The following is a 17,337-nucleotide window of genomic DNA, read 5'->3' on the forward strand; positions in this document are numbered from 1 at the left end:
TATCGAGCTTCCCCGGCTCACGAGTCACATGACACATGTAAACAGCGGATAGACGTTGTTCAAAGGTACATTCCAGATATTATCAGTATTTTCTGTCGTAACTGCATCACATAACCTGACATAAATCTGATGATCTCATGATGCTTAGTTCTTTAATTCAACTCACAACACAGTTTAATGAAACATTCAGTGTTTGAGTCGAGTGTGTCAATGTTATAAATATGAATGCAATTTGCTCAAATGTGATTTATTTTAGTCTTTTATGATGCAAGCCTTGTTTGAAAGATATAAGCATGAATATTTGGTGCTTCTGTCTGTATTATTATTTTCCAATGGGAGTCTATGGCAGCCCTATGAACCGTATGTAGGAAAATTATGAAACTTGGCACACTTGTAGTGGTGGTCCTTAATAGTCCTGTGTACAAGTATGGGGCATCTAACACTCACTCCACATCACCACCAACAGTTCAAAAATGCACTTTTCAAATTTCAATCTTTTGAACCCATTGACCTGCAGAAATTCTACTCAGCACACGTCATCCACTCATCACGCTCATCGTATTCCATGTACAGTAGCGGCCATCTTGAAAGGTACAGTATTGTGTTTTCTCTCCACAAGTTCTAGAAATTGTGACCAATTGTTATGAAAATTGGCTCAGGTGATCTTTGGACTGAGCTGCACGGACATGACCGGACAGAATTACGATTTTCACTTTATGAAGTTACGATGTTGACCCAAAACTGGATTTGAGGCTGTATCTCGGCCACTCTTTGATATATCGCTATGAAACTTGGTAAGCTTCATCGTCACCTCGGACTGGGGGTTTGTGTCAACAGTGCCACGTATGGGCAGCGAGATTAGAAAAATGGCTGAAATGTTTGTCAGAGATTCCTCGGGTCATGCCTTAGCTTTCCTGTAGCTCAGTGGCAGAGCATGGCACTATCAATGCCAAGGTCGTGGTTTCGATCCCAGGGGATTGCACATACTTAAAATCAAATGTATATGACAATATAATGGAAGTCGATTTGGATAAATGTGTCTTGTAAATGCCGGCTCGCATGATTAGGATTCCGTCACGATCGGACTATACGCAATTTTGAAATTTGTCATATATCGTAAGATCTGTATGATATATTGGCACCAAATTTGGTATTCGTCATTGAATTACTTTCCAGGAGGTATCAGTGCAGTCTCAAGACAGCGCCACCTAGCGTTCACGAGATATATCGCTTTTTATATAATTGCTTATCATTCTTAAACAATTTGTACATTGCACATTGCACATTTAAGGCGTGACTATTTAAGTGACTAGATTCTGATATTAAACTAAATATGACACTATACTGATGCAATCAAAGATCTGTGCATATGGTCAATTGGGTTTTATGACTGATGTTCCAAGCAACTGTTTTCACCTCATTAAGACAGAAAATTATAAAAATATGGTTTTACCTCAAAAAAGCAAAAACAAAATCATAGCTAGCCATTGCTTTGCCACAGTACTCCACTACACATTCACTATAATAAAACCATGGTTATTTTTCAAGGGTCAAATGCTTTTCCAAAGTTAACCTCATGCCTAGACAATAAAAATGATCTTTGCATAACTTCACAGATGGTAAGAAACCATGTGATGGAGTTTCTGGAGGTGTGTTCCACCAAAAAAAAGCATGTTACTGTAAGAACTTTGTCAGGACGGCATTCCAGGGATCGCAGGAATCACATGACATGCCCAGCCTTCACAAGAACATTCCATCAATGGCGACAAAAAGATATCGCATCATTCGCTGTCAATCAAACAGAAGACAAGCCTTCAATATGTACCAGCAGCATCTAGATAACATAACATAACATGTTTTCGCTCGCTGTCTAACAAAGTAGGCGAGAAAATTCTTCCTTAATGATGAATCATATTTCATAATATTTCCATCAATAGATATCCAACTTTTTAAAAGTGGGAATTTAAGAGTTTTGGAGACCAGAACTTTCCCATACCTTTATAGGTCAAATGCATGCAACCTGTTTAAAGCCTCTACAGCAAACAGCATTTATATTTCTCTGAACGTCCAGATAAAGTCACTGTAATAAATAACAACGCTTCGTCCAGCCCAGATGTGAACGTAAAAGCATCCTACGAGAAAATTGAAAAATCACCTCAATGACAACATAAGTGAGGCCCGTTGGGCAATAAAAAGACACACACACACGACAATCTGACAAGACACGCTTAGAGGAAACAGATGCGGTTGGATTAGAATGTAATCTTCAAATCACAGAGCTGCGGGTGGCTGAATGCTTTTTTCGACATTTTTTTAATCTGATGTGAATCTGGAATGTTGAGATGCGAGGAGACCATTGGGCTATGTGGAGAGGAATGTCAGTAAGTTTTTCTATCTCTAAATGAACACTGCACACGCTGAAAGACGACACTATCACTGATACACACGCTGATAGTGAGAAGACACATGATCAAACCTGTGATGTGACACACTCGTCAAAAAAACTTTTATATTCCTCATGAAGATGTTTGCAGAACAAGCCACCGGTCCCTTTGGTGTGAACAAAGTGTCTAATCCATCCAGGGATGCACAGCAACTATGAGTTATGCTTGAATCAGGTTAGCTGCTCTTTCATGAGACATGCTGAACGGGAAGAGGACTCTTGTTACGGCTCTGGGCTGAATTGCTGCATGTTTAATCATCTGTAAAGGTGACCTGAGAACTGCATCAGCAGTGAATTCATTTGGTCATCCGACCAATGACCCTAGTCTTCACGATTTTGACAGTTCTGCGTAGTACAACGACTCAGGTTGTGTTGTCTATATTGCTGGATGGCTCAATAACACCTTCCATGTATGGGGTTTAGGACTTCACCTTTATAAAACGTTAATAATTCGATTAATGCAAGTTCTATTAATTTTTTTTGCCTGTGTCATTTTTGCAACCCTGCTTATTGTCAACAAAATGATTCAATAAAACACAAAACAATGGGAGACAAGGAAACCAAACAAGAATAGAAACAAATTAATTATGAAAAATAACGAAATATAAACAGCGACACAACCTCTTTCAAGGCACAGCGAGGTAAGGGTAGGTAGAGGCAAGGCGAGGCGAGGCGAAACGAGGCGAGGCACATGATAAACAAGGTATGTAGCACAGATAGCAAAACACGCAAACACTCAAAACAATAGACATGGCACAGGACAATAGACATGGGGGTATTATATGGGGAACGAACAAGGGATGATAACAATAGGCAGGTGTGGGTAATGAGACACAGATGGAAAGCTAGACTAAGAACGAGAGGGGCGGGAGAGAACGCATGATCGACAATAATATGTCTCTCTCCACACAAAACACGTGGCTCTGTCAAGACAAGGGGTGGCAGAACCATGACAGTTTATATTTGCAACCTTTTACATTTGTCATTGTGTTTTGCAAATATCTAACCAATACTTGTCATCATTAAGAAGTGTTTCCTGAAAAACAGCGAATGGACATCCGAGGTTGCAGAAGGACAACGACGAAATGTACAATACTGGTCGAAAGATTTAGAACATTTGAGTGAAAGGTTGTAAAATCTAAATGAACATTTAATCTGAAGGTGTGCTTGAAGATATGAAATTATAGAGAAATATATCATTGTCTAATATAATTTTGTAACATTTTATTCAATTAAAGTAACTTAATAAAGTGCAGCCAGTAAGAAGTAAGGGGTACTTATTTTAATTTTAAGCTTAAAAACAGTATACTACAGTAATAGCAAACTTGTTTTTTAGAAACATGAATGAAATAATGTGATATCAAGGTTGCATGCAAAATGTGCCAAAAGGTCACTCAACAGCACCAATTTTTGTGCATTGTGTTTTTGAAGAAAACAAAACAGGCATGACAAACATATTAAAGAAAGTAAAAGCTTTACTCTGAAATTTCTTCTTGGCTTGGCTATCTTTCCTTTCTGAATTTACAGACTATCATGGATAACCGTGACCAAAATAGTGTTAAAAGCAAGATCCGAACATTTTAACTGTAGTTACACAAATGGTATTCAATTCACCAGAACCTTGAACCTTCACTCAAACCATTGTTCCTTTTTTTCGGAAGGGTGTGAACACATCTCTTTTCTGATCTGATATGATTCAGGAAACCAATTGGTGTATTGCACAACAGATTACACCCGTGGTAGCTCCATTATGGTGCGCAACTGTAAACACTTTTAATACAGATTATTAAAAATTACAGATAAATACTTATACCGGAGACACACAAAATACACACTGAAATACATTTTTTAATGAATAAAGCTTCTCATTAAAGGTGCGCAGATGAACTATTTTCAGATATGCACACGGGAAACGCATTTCACATTACAAGCTTAAGAAATTTTAATAATATACTAATAGGAGCTTCTTTGACATGAGTGTTAAATCTCCACATCAAGTTCACACCTGTCGACTCAATTGAAAAAAGCGTGAGAATTTGCTACAAGAACTTCCACTTTGGAAAGCTTTAATACACTGCTGGGCGGTTTCCAGGACAGGGATTAGTATAAATCAACTTAAATTAGGACATTTAAGTTGTTTTTAAAAGTAAACTTTACAAAATATGAATGAGTGTCTTTTTTTATTTGTTTTATTTTGTTAATCGTAATTACTGTATTATTGTAAGATCCTGCTAATGCTATCTTTATATCCATCTAACAAATGTTTCTATACAGTTGCACTGACAGTTCCGTGCTATATGACGCTAATGCTTTTACGTATAGTTATGCTTTTTTTTTATTATTGTAGTGAGATTTTACATTTTCACAATTCTTGTCCACTGTAGCTATGCTGTAGCAGACAAATATAGCTTTATGTGTATGCAAACTTTTAAAATGGTACTTTCCTTAGGGTGCCAATGTACAACTGGCAGACAGGACTACAGATGAAAGTAAGCCATTGGCTAACTCTGGCATGTTACAGGTGTACTGTTGTTAATATGCATTGTCCTGTTAAATAAATAAAGTAAGTAAAAAAAAAAACATTACTGATGTGCATCTTGAGTCAACACTGATATGTTTTAAGAAAATGTCAATGCAAGTTGTTTTCGATCAAGACACCTTTAACATTTTGGACCGGTTTCAAAGACAAGGTTTAAGACCAGTCCCAGACTAAACTGAATGTGTGATCTATTTGAACTGAATATGACTTGCCACAGAAATATCTTAAAATATATCAGTGCCATTGTTTTGTCTCAAGATGCTAACCAGTACTGTATTCTTCTAAGGTATAAATATCTTAATACAACTAAGGCATAGTCCTGGCTCAATCTACCTTTCTGGAACTAGGCTTAAGCCCTGTCCGGGAAACTGCCCCTACAAGTATTCAAAGTATATAACTACTCGTGGTCATGCATTGACCCACAGACAGTGTTTGTCATCTGTGCAAGGAGAGACTTTGCGAGGGAACATTTGCAGCCTGTTCTAAAGCACAACTCCAGCAACAAAGGATGATTGTCAACACAATGGCATGTCATTTAACATCACTGTCATTCTCTCAGAACAACGATAACCTCTTTAACGCCTCATAAATTAAATCTGCCGACGAAATTGCTAAGCAATTTTGTCATTCTGACCTGCAGGCAGTGGTTAGGATCTTCACTTCTCTCATTACATAACCAAAGCTTAGATTAGTGATATTGATCGACATGCGTTAATTCATGTGGAGATAGTTTCATTATTGTTGAAATATGTGCCAGTATCATGTGCCAGCCAATTTAAACACCCCACATGCAGTATGAAGTGTCAGGGCATGAAGCAAAAATATTAAGCAAAACATTAGGGTCCTGTTTTGTACACTTTTATACATACATTATAGAATTGACAAAACCCCAAAACAAGATGCACGGACTTACATTTCGAATACAAAACTCATGTCACATTTGTTTTTCATTTATCCATTTTGCAATTGCATTTAACCAGCTGGTCTCAATTTTAATGTACATATACAAAATTATGAATTTTTAGAGATTATTTGACTGGAAAAGATAAGAAGTCAACCCTTGTGTCTTGTATAAACGGACCCATATTTCAGTGTTCTTCAAGATATTTATTGTGTTTTTGTGATGCAATATAACGGAAGTTCACGCTTTGCGAAAAAACCCTTAATTTTTAATACTTCACTTCTGTCACTCTTCACAAAAACAATCATATTATTTCCAGTTTCTAAAGTTTCTCCTTAAGATGGGGTCTGATGGGTCAGGCTGACACAATCTGGTGTGATTGGCCACCCACGAGTTTCGGCTTCACGGTCTTCTGTGAATGCTCAAACGCTCGAAGCATGAAATGAATTACAGAATTACAGAAGATGTTTTTTTTTGTCAATGGGGTTCGATACTGTTTGATTTTCAACGTTCTTCTAAATATTTTCTATTGTGTTCTGCTGAAGAAAGACTGAAGAAAGGTGAATAAATAATTAAAAAAATCCTGGTCTGTTGGTTAGTCATGTTGTGTGGTGTCGTGTATGGAGTGACTCCTCTGGAGAACGTCTCCCACAGCAACACTCCAAAACTCCACACGTCACTCTCAGTGGTGTAGCGTCCTGATCCACCACCAGAGAACAGCAGTGAGACATAAAACAAAATGAAAACATCAGAACGCATACAGTAGGGAACATGGGTACTGATTCTTGTTTCATGTCAAAATGCTTGTGTACCGTAATTGAGTGCTTCTGGTGCGGTCCATTTGACCGGGATCTGCTTCATCCCTCCTGTAGGGGATAGAGAGAGATAAAAAATGTATATAATAGCGATTGAGAAAAGAATCAGATATGGAAGAAAAATGCAGTTTGTAATATAATGCTTTACATTTTAATATATATATATATATATATTTGAATTTAGGTCGTGTGACAATAAAAACATGGCAGATGTTGTATATATTCATACCACACCCACAGATACTACATGGAACATATTAGTTGATATGTGTGTACTTCATCTAATTCATTATGTTCTATCACAGTATTATATTTCAGACGCAGCCCTGCATTTAGATTTTATGTGCCGGAATTAGTCTGTGGAGAAGCCCCAGTGTTGAAAATATTTACAGATGTTCACTAGATTTCGTGGTTTTTGTTTTGAAAGAGGCAATCCAAAAAACTATTTTGTAAAATGTATTGATTGTGCAGAGCTGGACTGTGATATATGTTAATTACAGAGGAGGGGTTCTCGTTATCACTAATGAATCTACAGAGTACAAAAAGACAAGAATCAGTGTCTCAGACTAACAGTGAGTGTGTCTTCTGTTGTGGACTAATGGCTGGAAACAGAAATTTACTGAGGCACTTGCTTTTTCTTTTACTGAGCTCAGTTTGCAGAGCGGTTCCACAGAGAGGGATTCCAGTTAATAGTCCACAAGCTCTTGGGTTCCAGCAAAATGAACAGAGATTTGGACTCGCTCCTAAAACTGAACAACAGTTTTCTCAGAAGTTTCCACTTCAGAAGCCGGTGGTGCAGTCAGAACCTCTTGACAAGTGTGTTGTAGCGGATTATGAGCAGATCCAGTGTGGACAACCTGGTATCAGTGGTGCTGAGTGTGAAGCTATAAACTGCTGCTTTAATGGACAGCAGTGTTATTATGGGATGTCAGGTAAAGGTGTTTTACCAGTTAAGTGTTTCTTGCCAAGCTGGCCCTCTGATAACTTCCTCTTTCTCATTACAGTGACTGTCCAGTGTATGAGAGATGGTCAGTTTGTGTTAGTGGTGGCTAGAGATGTCACGCTGCCTCGTCTGAGTCTTGACACGGTCCGTCTGCTGGGTGGAAATGAAGCGCCTTGTGGTCCTGTTGGTTCCACATCTTCCTTTGCCATTTACCAGTTTCCAGTCACTGCCTGTGGCACCAGCATGATGGTGAGTTTGCTGTTTGTGATTTGGGTGTCAGAACAGACTTGATGTCAATCGTGTTTCTGCTTGCAGGAGGAAAATGGTTATGTGGTGTATGAGAACAGAATGACTTCATCCTATGAAGTGGGCATTGGACCTCTTGGCTCCATCACAAGGGACAGTCATTTTGAGTAGGTTACCTGTTTTCTCATGAGTGAATCTTGAACCGATGTCAGAAGCTCACTGTTTGTTTGTGTAGACTTCTCTTCCAGTGTAGATATTCTGCCACTGCTGTGGAAGCTCTGGTTGTGGAGGTCAACACTGTTCCCCCACCTCCACCTGTAGCTGCTCCTGGACCCCTCAGGGTGGAACTTAGGGTGGCGAATGGCCAATGTGTCACTAAAGGCTGTGCAGAAGGTGCTGATTTTTTTTCTATGCCTTTCCAAGTGAGTCTTTAGATTGAGACAAGTAACCAGTGTTAATCCTCAGGAGATGAGGAATATACATCCTACTACGGTGAGGATGAGTATCCAGTCACAAAAGTCCTGCGAGACCCTGTGTATGTTGAGGTGCGCATTTTGGAGAGAACTGACCCCAATCTTGTCCTGATGTTGGGGCACTGTTGGGCGACATCAACCCCTAGTCCTCTCAGTCTACCCCAGTGGGATCTTTTAATTGATGGGTGAGTAGAATCCAAAGCTTATCCAGATATTACGCTGTGAACGAGTCCTGACCATCGCTTCTGTTTTAGATGCCCTTACCAGGATGATCGTTACCTGACCACACTGGTTCCTACAGTTGGCTCGTCTGGTCTTCAGTTCCCAACCCACTACAAGCGCTTTGTTGTGAAGATGTTCACGTTTGTGGATCCAGCGTCATTGGCCCCTCTGCAGGAGACTGTATGACTTCCTTACAGCCTTCGGTATCCTCTAAATTGCCTTTTGTATTTGTTGCTAAAGATGTTGTCTTTGTTTGTCAGATCTACATTCACTGTAGTACAGCGGTGTGCCACCCTGCTTCTGGCTCCTGTGAACAGAGCTGTGCCAGGAAAAGCAGTATGTATTTCATTTAATTTTGGTTTGCTGTTTTAGTTTTGTCGTCCTGACACTTTCTTGTGTTCCAGGGAGAGATGTTGCTGACAAGAGGCGAGAAGAAACTGTTGTTTCCAGTGGAGGGATTTTCTTCACAATGTAAATTGACTTGCCCTTTTTAATAAAGTCCTCGACTCAAACAGTTGTATAGCTGCGTTTTCAGTGTTTTTCCCCTGTGAGGATTGTTCTGGTATAAACTGCACCTAAAAGCTGTGTAAGGTTTCATTAGAACTGAACTAGCAAACTGCTTGTTTTGATTGTTTACTATATAGCACATTTCCCAGGCTCAAGGGCGCTTTAAAATTGACACCAATTCAATCATTGCAAATTGGCATGTGGACATTCGCCCACTCAAGGAGTCACATTGTGCAATGTCATGAAAACAACATGATTTAGGAATCTAAATAAACCATTCACACAGAGGTGAGCCAAAATAAGACCATTACACCATGCAAATTATCGTATTCAATACGTTTAAGTGATATCCAGGTTTAAAAGACTGCCAAAGGAGAAAATGTTTTGAGCTTTGGTTTAAATTCACTTAATGGAAATAGTTCTGAGTGATAGAAGACCTACTGCCCATTGAAGATAAACCGATCCGAACTGGAGTGAACAAACAGTGAGAGCAGGTCTGATGGCTAGGAAGGAGCAAGGCCATTGAGTAACTAAAGTGACCAGAAGCGTTTTGCATTTCACATGAGAAGATACTGGCAACCAGTGGAGAAAAGTTGGCATTCTGGCAGCAGAACTTTGTACTGCAAACGGGAGTGAGCTGGTAAACCAGAAAAAAGCATTACAATAGTAAAGGATATGGATATATGTAATCAGTGCATGAACTAATGATTCTGCATCTTTTCTACTGTTAAAAGCGCAGCGTTGCACAATTCAATGTAGCTGGAAAAAAGCAGCTATGTAGGCTTTACATTTAGTCATTTGGCAGACGCTTTTATCCAAAGCGACTTACCGATGAGGAAACATTGGAAGCAGTTATAACAACATAGGCAACAAAATACATAAGTGCATCAAACTAGTCCATTAAAGCCTAGCACAGTATACAAAGCTAAGAATAGTGAAGTTTCTTTTTTTAAAGAAGGAAAGGGAAAAGAATTAGGATAAATCAGTCAGAGACGTGTTGACGGAAGAAATGCGTTTTTTAAAGCTGGCAACAGAGTCTGCTGATCTTGTAGCAGCAGGTAGGTAGATCATTCCACCAATGTGGAACAGATCCAGAGAAGGTACGGGAGAGTGACTGTTTTCCTTAGGTTAGTGAAGGGTATAGTGATACCAAAATTCTTAACGGTGGCCGATGGAAAATAGAGGTAGTGTCAAGGAAAAACCTATATTTTATACCAAGAGATGGATGGCCAGTTATTAAAATTTCTATTTTAATGTTCTTGCTAAGTAAATGAGACTGTAGCCAGACTTTTAACCCGCGGTGTATGTAGATAGAAATTGCTTATTCTACTGTAGTAAAAACATAACGCTTTGTTGTGTAAGCTCTTTATACACCTCTGAAGACATAGCTATGTATATTGCATTTCTATCAATAGATCATCCCAAAAATTTCACACTGGACCTTTAAACAGCAGTGCTATACTGAACAGGTCATGTGGTGTGTTACAAATGGAGAAAAAACACATCAGAGGTGCTTGTTAAAGTGGAAACCGCCAAGTCTACCGTACGGAAGGGCTGTTCCAAACATAAGTGCGCAAATCTGAGCACCTTAAAGCCTGTAGGATTATTGATTTTGAAGGGTACAACTGATGGAACATTCACTCTAATAAGTCTGTGTGGTGACAGTACCTTAAAACCTGGAAGTTTCTAGTGGTCTGAACCCAATCTTGCCCTAATGTGTCATGATTTTGCATCTGTGCTCTAAGGTGCCATCTCCCGATACAACTTATCATCAAAGCAGTTATCATCTGACTGGTCAAAATAAACTATTATGTGTCATGTAAGTGTTTTAAAGGTCTTATACCTTAGGTCAGATGGTTTTAGCTGTCTCGTGGACAAATTGATATGTTTTTTTATTTTATGTGTTTTTGGGCTGGTTCATTAGATATTTTTTATCTAATAGTAGTAGTACCTTGTGTCTTGTATTTAGGTATTAGAAAAAAAGCAAACATTGCTATCTACCATTGGAAAACCTGTAACAGCTAAACTTGGCTATACAAATGTAGCTACATAGCTGCAGAACAAATTAAGAGACCATTTCAAATACATTTTCAGTTTTTTGGAATTGACTATTTATAGGTATCTGTTTAGATACAATGATAATATTTTATTTCTTCTTTGAAGTACTAACAATACTTCTTCCAAATAAAAATATTATTTGCATTTATTTGCAGAAAAGGAGAACTGGAGAAACCTGTTATTTTCAGACCTCAAATACTGCAAGGTAAACGTCTCGGTTACATATGTAACCCTCGGTTCCCTGAAAGGAGGGAACGAGACATTGCGTATAGCTACGCTCCTCAGATACTGTAGCTTGATTGCATCACACAAGTAAGTTTTATGGGCCAATGACGCTCGAGCCCCGAGCTTTGGGTGGAGCCACACACTATAAAGGTTGGCACTGAGCCATATTGAACGAACATGGATAAGACCCTGAGATTTAAAAAACAGCAGCAACGCAATGTCTCGTTCCCTCCTTTTAGCGAACCGTGGTTACATACGTATCCGAGATGTTCACTTTCAAGTCGGTCTCTCTACATTGTGTATAACTACGCCATTGGGAAGGTTTAAAATCCTGCTGTGTTCAATTCCCACCTCCATCAAACAGCCTAAAGAGCCAGACCCGATATCGTCGAGCCCGACGACTGCTTTTCCCAGGGGATAACAAATGCCTCTCAGCTCAACCTGAGCGGAACTAAGCACGTTTATAGTATCCACCAATCCTTTCTGATGTTGTAGTGTATATATTCATACTGCACTCACAAATACTACATGGAACATATTAGTTGATACGCGTGTACCTCATCTAAGTCATTATGTTCTATCACAGTATTATATTTCAGACGCAGCCCTGCATTTAGATTTTATGTGCCGGAATTAGTCTGTGGAGAAGCCCCAGTGTTGAAAATATTTACAGATGTTCACAAAATTTCTTGAATTTTTTGAAAGAGGCAATCCAAAAAACTATTTTGTTAAATGTATTGATTGTGCAGAGCTGGACTGTGATATATGTTAATTACAGAGGAGGGGTTCTCGTTATCACTAATGAATCTACAGAGTACAAAAAGACAATAATCAGTGTCTCAGACTAACAGTGAGTGTATCTTCTGTTGTAGACTAATGGCTGGAAACAGAAATTTACTGAGTCACTTGCTTTTTCTTTTACTGAGCTCAGTTTGCGGAGCGGTTCCACAGAGAGGGATTCCAGCTAATAGTCCACAAGCATTTGGGTTCCAACAAAATGAACCGAGATTTGGACTCGCTCCGCAAACTGAACAGCAGTTTTCTCAGAAGTTTCCACTTCAGAAGCCGGTGGTGCAGTCAGAACCTCTTGACAAGTGTGCTGTAGCGGATTATGAGCAGATCCAGTGTGGACAACCTGGTATCAGTGGTGCTGAGTGTGAAGCTATAAACTGCTGCTTTAATGGACAGCAGTGTTATTATGGGATGTCAGGTAAAGGTGTTTTACCAGTTAAGTGTTTCTTGCCAAGCTGACCCTCTGATAACTTCCTCTTTCTCATTACAGTGACTGTCCAGTGTATGAGAGATGGTCAGTTTGTGTTGGTGGTGGCTAGAGATGTCACGCTGCCTCGTCTGAGTCTGGACACGGTCCGTCTGCTGGGTGGAAATGAAGCGCCTTGTGGTCCTGTTGGTTCCACATCTTCCTTTGCCATTTACCAGTTTCCAGTCACTGCCTGTGGCACCAGCATGATGGTAATGTGGTGAAGTGCCTCTTTAAGCTTGTCCCCGCCCCATGATTAGGTGGCGGGCCATATTTGGACTATATAAGGGGCATCCCCAGAGTGGTAGGATATTGCGTCATCGGGGTGTTGGTTGCCGGTGCTCGTTTACTCGGGTGCGAGGTATGTGTCTGTTTGTCATTAGCATGGGTTGGCGTCTAGATGGTGGGGGTGTTTACTTACTTTTCTGTACAGCTGGTATCTGTCTGGAGGTACGAATCGTACTGCTTGAGGCTGTTCCCTTTACCTTGCTGCCTAGTTCCAGGGTAGAAGAGCAAACCGATCGCACACATTACGTGGTGCTGCAAGGGACCGACGCTCTACTGCTGGTGCGGGAGGTAGGTGGTTAGGTGCTATAGCTATGGGTTAGCATCTAGATCGCGTGCTTACTGACTTTCCCACTCAGTGTCCGCTGGTGTCTGTCGGGAGCTACAGAGCGTACCCGTTGAGGGTTTCCCACTAAATCGCTGCTGAAGTTCCGGTATTGTAAGGGAGATCTGATCACGCGTGTAAAATTGCGTGTTGGGAGTGACTGCTGCTCTTCTGCTCGGTAGGTCCATTTTATGGTGGGTATGCGGGGGTGGGATCGTATTTGTTGCATAAGTATGACCCGTGAATTCCTCTGTACAGTGAATGGGAGGAATGAATGGTTTGCCGGATGTTTGAATGGAAGTCCTGCTGATCGGGGGTTAAAGTGGGCGTTGATTACTACGCTGGTTTGCCTCGACGCTGCTGTTTTGCTTGGATTTATTTGTTTTGATTTATTTGTTTTGCTTTGATTTATTTGTTTTACTTTTGTTTATTTACTTGTTTATGTTTATCCGTCTGGGTTATAATTTACTTTGTTCTTTTTCGTCCTCAATAGTTTACAGCCGTTTTTGATAACCGGCTGGCCTATAACTGTGGCCGGCAAGGGTTTATGTACAGCGGTTGCCTACGGCTACCGTACGGTTGGTTCTTTTGTTTTGTTCTTATTTTGATATTTTGTTTGTGTAGATGTTGATATAATTGATGTGTTTTGCCTTGCTACTATTTGTAAGCAACGGTGTACTACTTGCCGTCGATAGCTTCTTGCCGTTAATACTGTCTCCTGAGAGGCCACCATTACATGTTTTAACAGCTTTTCTTCTTGTTCTCAGGAGCGGGGTGACCCAAAGGCGGGCAGGCTAGCCATCATATGCCGGGTGACGGAAATTCTCCTTTCAGTGTGCGGTAGAGGTTTTCTTGTAGTGTATCTCACTAGTGTGTGTGTGTGTGCTTACGAAGTTGCGGCACGGTGTCCTCATTGTGGGCTAATTTGAGGCCCACCGCTTAGCCTGTCCAGCTAATGGTGCACCCCAGCTCCGTTACGAGATCCTGCATGTTTATGTACTGATTGAGCTTTGTTGCTCACATACCAGCCAGTGGCTTGGCCAGCTAGTATCATTGTTTTGCTGACTCAAGTAGTTTTTAAAGTATTTATGATAATTAAATAAAGAATTCTATTTTTTTATACCTATTCACGTCTCATGGTCTTGTGATTTGGAGGGAGGAACGAACTTGTGTGCCCTAGTAGGGGTATTTCCCCAGCTGATTCCATGCTGGGGTGGCGTAGTCGTGACATTTTAGTTTTACCACTGGAGAGCGTGCTCTCAAGTACCCGTAACGCCACAGTAAGTTTGCTGTTTGTGATTTGGGTGTCTAGAACGGACTTGATGGCAATCGTGTTTCTGCTTGCAGGAGGAAAATGGTTATGTGGTGTATGAGAACAGAATGACTTCATCCTATGAAGTGGGCATTGGACCTCTTGGCTCCATCACAAGGGACAGTCATTTTGAGTAGGTTACCTGTTTTCTCATGAGTGAATCTTGAACCGATGTCAGAAGCTCACTGTTTGTTTGTGTAGACTTCTCTTCCAGTGTAGATATTCTGCCACTGCTGTGGAAGCTCTGGTTGTGGAGGTCAACACTGTTCCCCCACCTCCACCTGTAGCTGCTCCTGGACCCCTCAGGGTGGAACTTAGGGTGGCGAATGGCCAATGTGTCACTAAAGGCTGTGCAGAAGGTGCTGATTTGCTATGCCTTTCCAAGTGAGTCTTACTTTAGCTTGAGACAGTAACAAGTGTTAATCCTCAGGAGATGAGGCGTATACGTCCTACTACGGTGAGGATGAGTATCCAGTCACAAAAGTCCTGCGAGACCCTGTGTATGTTGAGGTGCGCATTTTGGAGAGAACTGACCCCAATCTTGTCCTGATGTTGGGGCACTGTTGGGCGACATCAACCCCTAGTCCTCTCAGTCTACCCCAGTGGGATCTTTTAGTTGATGGGTGAGTAGAATCCAAAGCTTATCCAGATATTACGCTGTGAACAAGTCCTGACCATCGCTTCTGTTTTAGATGCCCTTACCAGGATGATCGTTACCTGACCACACTGGTTCCTACAATTGGCTCTGCTGTTCAGTTCCCAACCCACTACAAGCGCTTTGTTGTGAAGATGTTCACGTTTGTGGATCCAGCGTCACTGGCCCCTCTGCAGGAGACTGTATGATTTCCTTACAGCCTTCGGAATCCTCTAAATTGCCTTTTGTATTTGTTGCTAAAGCTGATGTCTTTGTTTGTCAGATCTACATTCACTGTAGTACAGCGGTGTGCCACCCTGCTTCTGGCTCCTGTGAACAGAGCTGTGCCAGGAAAAGCAGTATGTATTTCATTTCATTTTGGTTTGCTTTGCTGTTTTAGTTTAGTCGTCCTGACACTTTCTTGTTCCAGGGAGAGATGTTGCTGACAAGAGGCGGGAAGAAACTGTCGTTTCCAGTGGAGGAATTTTCTTCACAATGTAAATTGACTTGCCCTTTTTAATAAAGTCCTCGACTCAAACAGTTGTATAGCTGCGTTTTCAGTGTTTTTTCCCCAGTGAGGATTGTGTTCTGGTATAAACTGCACCTAAAAGCTGTGTAAGGTTTCATTAGAACTGAACTTGCAAACTGCTTGTTTTGATTGTTTACTATATAGCACATTTCCCAGGCTCAAGGACACTTTAAAATGGACACCAATTCAACAATCATTGCAAATTGGCATGTGGACATTTGCCCACTCAAGGAGTCACAAATTGTGCAATGTCATGAAAACAACATGATTTAGGAATCTAAATAAACCATATGTAGTGGAATAGAAATCTCCCTATAACTCCCCCTGGTGGAGAACTGGCAGTATCTGCCCAGTAGATTTAGTGGTGTCAGGTGACCCGCTGGTGACGAATTACCATGATTGCGCTCTAAATAAAAAGGCAGTATTCAAATGGCTGGGTATACGTTACTCTTTGCATCCTGGTCGCCTGTTCCTAGTGGAGTCGTGTGGTTCGGGCCATTTAGTCTGGGTATTGGTCAATCAGGTATGTGAGTGAGTGATATGTGGTTTGTTTTCATATATTAGTGTATAATTTAAAGTTTGTTTCAGGCAGTCATTACACAGTGCTAGTGCAGCTAGAACCTGTACAGATATGTTAGACTGGTTGAGAATGCAGTCAGAGGGACATGCATAACAGGCTTGCGTCCAGCTGAGCCGTGTAAGCATATCTTCCCATTCATTGTTTGATCAGGTACGTGAATCAGTGTGAATGTGATCTTATGAGTGATATGTAGAATGTGATTTTATAATATTAGTGTATAATGTAAGATTTGTGTCCTGGAGTCATTACACCTTTCAAGTGCAGCTAGACGGATCGTGAACGCAGTCGGAGGGATGTGTATAACAGACTTGCATCCAGTTCTGGCAGTGCAAGCGTATCTTTAATGGCAAGACGCACTGCCCCGGATTACGCTGCTGTTTTGTTTCAATTTTGAATGTTTTATTTTCATTAATGTTTTTGTTTTGTGACAATTTCTTTCAGTAAGTGCTATAATTTGGGTGCTTTGGGTTTCGTCCTTGGTTTCCCCCATTTGTGGTTGTAGACGAAGTGCTTCCCATTGAGGAAGTTCACTGACGAACCAGTAACTATTGCTTTATTTAGTTTTGTTTGTGATTAACTGTACTTATTGTACGTGCTCGGAGCTCCTGTGGCCAATAGGAGAAAGGGTATTTTACCCACCTCTTTTTGGGGTGCAGTGTTTAACACGAGTGAGTTTCTCATTCCCTGTTGTTCAGGGGTAAACACCAGTGTGTGTGGTTGGTTGTAGTGAGTGATTACTGTTTTAGGTGGGGCAATATTCTTTTTCCTTGTTTGTGCCTTTTTATCATCCAAGGCTGCCCGTAGTGTTTACATTGTTTGTTCTTTTACGTACCTTTTCTTGGCCTGTGTTGGTAACTGTATTGGAAGGTACTTTTTAGTGACTGTCATAGGAATTGTATTTTAATAAAATAAACATTTGTTTTAATTGGCAGAACTGTCTCAGTCCTCTCTGGAAAGAACGAACCTGGGGTTTAGATTTCCTCTGAACACTAGTATATCCTGGGGTGAAAGTCCTTAGGTGGCTTAGTTGGCTACAGTTAAG

The 17,337-nt window shown here is 40.6% G+C and overlaps 2 protein-coding genes across 2 annotated transcripts; both read left to right on the forward strand.

Annotated features, from left to right (window-relative positions):
- The first annotated feature begins 7,249 nt into the window (after nt 1–7,249).
- Nucleotides 7,250–9,332, forward strand: LOC306894714 (zona pellucida sperm-binding protein 4-like). The gene is made up of 8 exons (XM_079457447.1): nt 7,250–7,630; nt 7,703–7,890; nt 7,957–8,054; nt 8,123–8,280; nt 8,353–8,545; nt 8,615–8,762; nt 8,843–8,918; nt 8,987–9,332. Exons 1-8 carry the CDS (start codon nt 7,297–7,299, stop codon nt 9,055–9,057), a joined length of 1,266 nt encoding a protein of 421 aa, XP_079313573.1. The 5' UTR covers nt 7,250–7,296; the 3' UTR covers nt 9,058–9,332.
- Nucleotides 9,333–12,214: 2,882 nt separating this feature from the next.
- LOC306894724 (zona pellucida sperm-binding protein 4-like) lies at nt 12,215–15,845 on the forward strand. Its single transcript, XM_079457459.1, has 8 exons — nt 12,215–12,582; nt 12,655–12,842; nt 14,588–14,685; nt 14,754–14,911; nt 14,983–15,175; nt 15,245–15,389; nt 15,470–15,545; nt 15,617–15,845. The coding sequence occupies exons 1-8, from the start codon at nt 12,249–12,251 to the stop codon at nt 15,685–15,687; spliced, it is 1,263 nt and encodes a 420-aa protein (XP_079313585.1). The 5' UTR covers nt 12,215–12,248; the 3' UTR covers nt 15,688–15,845.
- Nucleotides 15,846–17,337: the final 1,492 nt, after the last annotated feature.

This window comes from Barbatula barbatula (assembly GCF_947034865.1).
Source record: "Barbatula barbatula genome assembly, chromosome: 1".
Taxonomy (NCBI): Eukaryota; Metazoa; Chordata; class Actinopteri; order Cypriniformes; family Nemacheilidae; genus Barbatula; species Barbatula barbatula.